At 37.7% G+C, this 6,000-nt stretch overlaps 1 protein-coding gene across 2 annotated transcripts in view; it reads left to right on the forward strand.

The window, feature by feature from the left end:
* Window positions 1–5,736, forward strand: part of FRMD3 (FERM domain containing 3) — a 309,465-nt gene extending 303,729 nt beyond the window's left edge. For both annotated transcript variants that reach the window (XM_082611517.1, XM_082611518.1), the window contains one exon: window positions 1,717–5,736. In XM_082611517.1, coding sequence (XP_082467643.1) covers window positions 1,717–2,315 — 599 coding nt within the window. In that variant the 3' untranslated portion in view covers window positions 2,316–5,736. The remainder of the gene's footprint in view (window positions 1–1,716) is intronic.
* Window positions 5,737–6,000: the final 264 nt, after the last annotated feature.

Genomic DNA, 6,000 nt, shown 5'->3' on the forward strand with positions numbered 1-6,000 from the left:
TTTTCCCAAACAGGCTTTCTGGTTGGAAGAGACAGGGATCTAGGATCCACAGTGGGTGGGGTTATGACTCAGTTCTTCTGCCTGGGTGTGAGTAGACCAGGCTCCAGGGCTGTCAAAACTCCTCCTTTGAGGATCTGAATCTGGCAGTCCTTTCCCTGGTTAGATGCACCATCAACTAGGTTCTGCATATGAGCACAGCCACTGGTTGGGACTAGTACTTGGCTCTGCAGATAGGAACTCAGTCTGCCAAGATCTGAGTGCTGACTGTTGGAAGCCCCCCCGCCTTCTCCATCATGAATTCCCAGTGGTTGAGCCCCACAGATTCCCCTGTGATACTGGGGGGTGAAATACAGAGTAAGGGCTCCCATAAAGTGACCCACAATGCTAGGTGGGGAGCTGGATGTCACCCCTGGCTCTCTTTTCCCACTGAAGGAACAGGAGTCTCTGAGGAGATCTCTCAGTGTGATGTTGTGCCAGCCTAGGGGAGAAGCAGTGTGATCAGCATAGCCATTCCTCTTACCCTACCAATGCAGTCTGTCTTGTCTCTGTGGTACAGGAGGGTTCTTCAGCCTCACTTCCATGTTTTAGGATTTTCTCAGTGGTGTCTTGTCCATGAATGGTTGTTAGTTGTTCTTCCTGTGAGGGGGAGAGAAGTCAGGAACAACCAATGTTGGCATCTTGGTGATATCACTTCCTGTACATCTTGAAGAGAAGGAAATACTGAAATGCATTCATTAAAAGCAGGCTTACAGTTACCTAATGTACTTGGCTACCAATTTGGTATTATACTGTACATCCCTCCTGGGGAACATTTCTTTGATTCTACCCTTCCCACTAAGAACCCAAGACTCAAAATTAGGAGAACTGGCCCTAGGCCTGATATTTGAAGGGTTTCCCATCTATAAAATGAAGGGTTGAGAAATACCTCTCCCCCAATAAAGGTTAAGAAATAATGTTCATACCTTTTGACCAAGCAATTTTTCTTTCAGACATCTGTCAGATGAGCTGAAACAAGAGGTGATAAAGACTGTATATGTAAAGATGTCTCATGGCATTCTTTTTTCACAACTGTAAAGCAATCTAAATGTTTGCCAATAGGCAACTATTATTGTATTAACTAAGTAGAAAATTTGGCAACCATAATAAATGCCAGTGGGAGTTTGTCAACAGAGAAAATGTCTAAGTTAAAATGTTAAAGGAACAAGATGTAAATTTGTTCATACAGATATGATTGCAGTTATATGAAACAAGAAACCACAAAATTGTGCCTAGAATGAAGACTAGAAAAAAATACATAACATAATAAAATATGCCATTAGATAGTAGACTAATTTTACTACAATACTTTACTGGATGACAGTGTTGACTTCCAAAAGACACCACTCAAAATTATAATAGTGATTTCTTGTCATTTTGTTCTTGTAAACATGACCAATATTGGGGGTTTTCAGACCATAATTGCACATGTAAATATTGTAAATGCCGCCAACCATTTGAGATATTTTGGTTATCTTGGGTTTAACATGTTGACCTTAGAACTTATGGTATAGGATCTATACTAAAAATGACTTTGTTAAAAGTCAGGATTCCACAGAACAATTTCATGGATTCCCTAATTTCCATTCATTAGTTAGTTTTGGTTTGTTTCCATTTACAGATTTTTGTGGAAGAAGAAAACTTGAAATTTAAAATTAAGAAAAATATGTCTCCTTATAGGTGTTCCATTGCCCAAAGAAGATGACATTTCTGCCCCCTTGACCTCCAGCTCACCAGTAAAGGAATCCCATGAGTATGAAGAGCCCTCAAGTGAAGAGGAAGATAAAATAAAAGAAGAGCCCTTGACCATCTCTGAACTGGCATACAACCCAAGTGCCAGCCTGCTCCCTACCCCCACTGATGATGATGAGATTGACATGCTCTTTGACTGTCCATCTAGGCTGGAGTTGGAAAAAGAAGACACAGATTCGTTTGAGGAACTAGAAGCAGATGAAAACGCCTTTTTAATGGCCGAAGAAGAAGAGCTGAAGGAGGCTCACCAAGCTTTGTCATGGAGCTATGACATTCTGAGTGGCCATATTCGGGTGAACCCACTGGTCAAGAGTTTTTCCCGGCTCCTTGTGGTGGGCCTGGGCCTGCTGCTCTTTGTATTCCCCCTGCTCCTCCTCCTTTTGGAGTCAGGTATTGATCTCTCCTTCTTATGTGAAATCCGCCAGACGCCCGAGTTTGAGCAGTTTCACTATGAATACTACTGTCCTCTCAAGGAGTGGGTGGCTGGCAAAGTCAACCTCGTTCTTTACATGCTGGGTTGCTCATAAAGCTCATATCTCATATGACTAAGGGCTATATTCAATACTAGTGATTTCTTTTTTTTTTCAGCAAAGGCCTTGTTCTGAATGGTCACAGGACCATCAACAGGTGTTCCTTACTCATAACTGATTATTCAGACCTTTAAGTTAGCTTTCCATAATTCACTGCAAGTAAATAAGTTTAAATCAAATACAGTTATTTTAGTTACAGGTCAGGAAGATGGCCTCTAAATAACCAAAAATATGTTTATTTTTTATTATAGCACAGACATACTCTTTATCTATTATAATAAATTGAGCTGAATTAGATTTCCTCTTTTTTTAATAGTTAACACCATTATAAGCTATAAGGTTCAGAATCAGAGTTTTAGTAAAAACCCAAGAGAAACTTTTTTGAATATAATCCTTAGTGAAAACAATGTTCTCTAACCAATGCCTATACAACTAAATTTATGCTGGGCTTTTGTTTTTGTTTTTTTAAAAATATTTTTATGTGTTCAAAATATTTTGGTAAATTTTTAGCAAAAAAAAAAAAAAGAAGCCTCCTGGAGTTATTTAAGTGTACAGATTGTAAGACTAACACACAAAGGGTATGTCAGGAATTTTTTAATGTTTTGGCACTGGTTTGTTTTTTAAAATATTTTTGGCTGAACATAATTTGTTGTTACCTGCATATGAGATAGAAAATAGGTAGAAAAACACTGTAGAAAGTAAGCTTCTGAAACGGATGATGGAACTGGAGGAAGTAGAAATTGAGAGCATCAAGTGGACACAGGGTCCATTTTTCAAAGTATTTGGACAAGATGACTTGTTACTTTCATTTGCATCCTGTCCATATATTTTGGCTCTGGAAATAGAATGTTTTTAAAAGAAAGTGAAACTTTAAAGGATAAAAGTTAAAGGAGGGCTTCCCTGGTGGCGCAGTGGTTGAGAGTCCGCCTGCCGATGCAGGGGACACGGGTTCGTGCCCCGATCCCGGAAGATCCCACATGCCGCGGAGCGGCTGGGCCCGCGAGCCATGGCCGCGGAGCCTGTGTGTCCGGAGCCTGTGCTCCGCAACGGGAGAGGCCACAGCAGTGAGAGGCCCGCGTACAGCAAAAAAAAAAAAAAAAAAAAAAAAAAAAAAAAAAAAAAAAGTTAAAGGAGATGCTAATTAATTGCATATTATTGTACATTAACCCAAGAGTGGAAGCAGGTGGGAATTGGACAACTGGTAAGTTGCAAAACAAGAGTTCTGGTGAGGCTGGTAGGCAAGTGATGGTAGACAAATGATCTATTTTATGAAAGTGATGGTGATGCAAGGTATTGGATGATGTAAAGAACAGTATACTCACTGTCCAAGTTGACATGAATATGTTTAAGTGGATCTAAATAAAAGTGGAGAAACTTGAAGGCACATTTTTTGGTCCCTCATGCCATTCATTGAGATTCTGTAGAAGAAACTTTAAAAGAAGTGTGTGTGTGTGTGTGTGTGTGTGTGTGTGAAAGAGAGAGAAAAAAAAGTGAGAAAGAGTGTGAAGAGAATGGATTTTGGCTTTTCGATAAATGCCTATGATCTTTCTTTGTGGCGGTCATTATACTCTTTTCCTTTCCTGGTTTCCTTAAGATTTTAACTCATTTATAATTGGGGCTCTCATTAAGAAAGTGGAAGGGACTCAACTCATTAGATAATATACCATTTCAGCTTGGGTGAAGTAGTGAAATGACTCCCTAACTAGACAGTAGATGGGACAAATGCTCTAGTACCTTCCTTCATACCATTAAATCCATGACAGAAAGGCTCTGAGGCTTTCCATGCACAGTACTTACCAATACTGTGAAAGAAAAGAGTATGGAGCTTAGGGCATAGAGCATAGGGATTTCTCCATAGATTGTAAATGAAGGCATGGAATATTTTCAAAGGGATTGGGCCGCCTATAATTTCTCCCTAACTCCAAATCTATCATTAACATAATCTCCAAATTGGCCATTCCAGTCCTACTCATTCATGGAGCTCTAAGTGCTTTATTAGACATTTAATTTTGTAAATAAGTTTTAAAAGTCAGCTCATGAAGCCTTCAGTTGAGCAAACTATAGTATAATTTGCTATTAAGTTTATAGTGTGTTCTTTCTCATGTGCATTGAGTGATTGATTTTGCTTTTTAATAAAGAATATTTGATACCTGAAATTTGATACCAAGGTAGAAGTATATTTTCTATAGGTTATTTGGAAAGTTTGCAAATGGCCTCCTTTGAAGCTGAAGATTTTTCCCCCTTGTTTTTGACTTAAAGTCATACTTTCTTACATAAGGGTACTCCAGTGTAGTCTGCACAAAATTAGTTCCCTCTTCTAATCATGCTTCAAATCATTTTCTTTGAAGTTCTAACCATAACAAATCATCTAGCCCTTGCCATTTTACACTAATATTAAATAATATTTTTTAAACTAGGGAATTAATATATTAGCCATCATAAAACATTGAAAAATACTGACAGAATAAGTATCACCCATAGTCCAGCCAAGCAGATTTATAGTAAGAAATATTAAATATATAATCTTAACATTTCTAGCTAACATCTCTTTTCTCTTAGGCAAAACCTTCAGTATTGAATAGAAATGTTTTTAAGTGAAGGAGTTGACAGGATAGGGTCTGCAGAATTTAAACAATAGCTACCAAAAGTAAAACTTGGATCTTGAAATGCCATTTTGTCGGTATAGAATCAGAGTCTTTTGAAATATCTGCTTAAGTTTTCTTAGAAGACAGTCACCAGTTGCCTGAATCAAATGAGGAAAAGACTGCTTCCAAAGATGGAGAATATATAATACAGTAAGATACAGAATTCAAAGCAAGTGTGTGAGTATATGTATATTCCATATTATTGGTATATGCGTTTATAATATGAATCTGTATATATGTGTGTATTTGTATACACACAACTGATATGCCCTTCATAGGTAGTTGTTTTTATTTTTCCCCAGTTGAGGAATTTGTGACATGTTATTGCTTTTCCCTCTCAGACATCATAGTGGATAAAACCCACAGTCTCAAAGGTTTCAATTTTCCATGAAAACTACCATTTGTGTACATTTGTGGTTTTATACACACACACATATGGCAAATACATATACACACACAATCTTGTCTTTAGTGCTAATGCAAGTTGGATCATGAAAAAAACGTAGGTAAAGTATCGTGTATTTCTGTCCGTGCTTGGAACATATTGTAAAATGTTATGTATCTGGAATATATTTTGTGGTTTGTCTACTATTTATAAAGACAACTCTGGGAAGAAGTCAAAATGAATTGATTTCATTGAAATACTAGAGAGTTGGGGGCCATGTTACCTGTGATTGGAGCCTTATCTTTGTATAGTGAAATTTGCATTTCTGTGTCAACATCCAGATTGTTTTATATGTTAATATGGTGGCAGGAATCCCTAATAAAAAATACTCTGGGGAAAAATGTTTCTGCAATCATTTAGTTTTATTCAAAGTGAAGTTGTATAAATAGTCCATTGGAAACTACAGAAAGGTGCCATCTGCTACCATGAAATGAGGTCACCCTTGAATGGTGATAGTATGGAAAAAAAAAAAAATCACAGGTAATGGATGGGATTAACCCTTCCTTTGCAGAAGTCACCCAGGCTCAAAGGAAAACTATTGAGTGCACTAGAAATGCACCCAAATACAAAAGACAGCTGTAGTTTAATTAGT

Source organism: Mesoplodon mirus (genome assembly GCF_964341445.2).
Source record: "Mesoplodon mirus genome assembly, chromosome: 1".
Taxonomy (NCBI): domain Eukaryota; kingdom Metazoa; phylum Chordata; class Mammalia; order Artiodactyla; family Ziphiidae; genus Mesoplodon; species Mesoplodon mirus.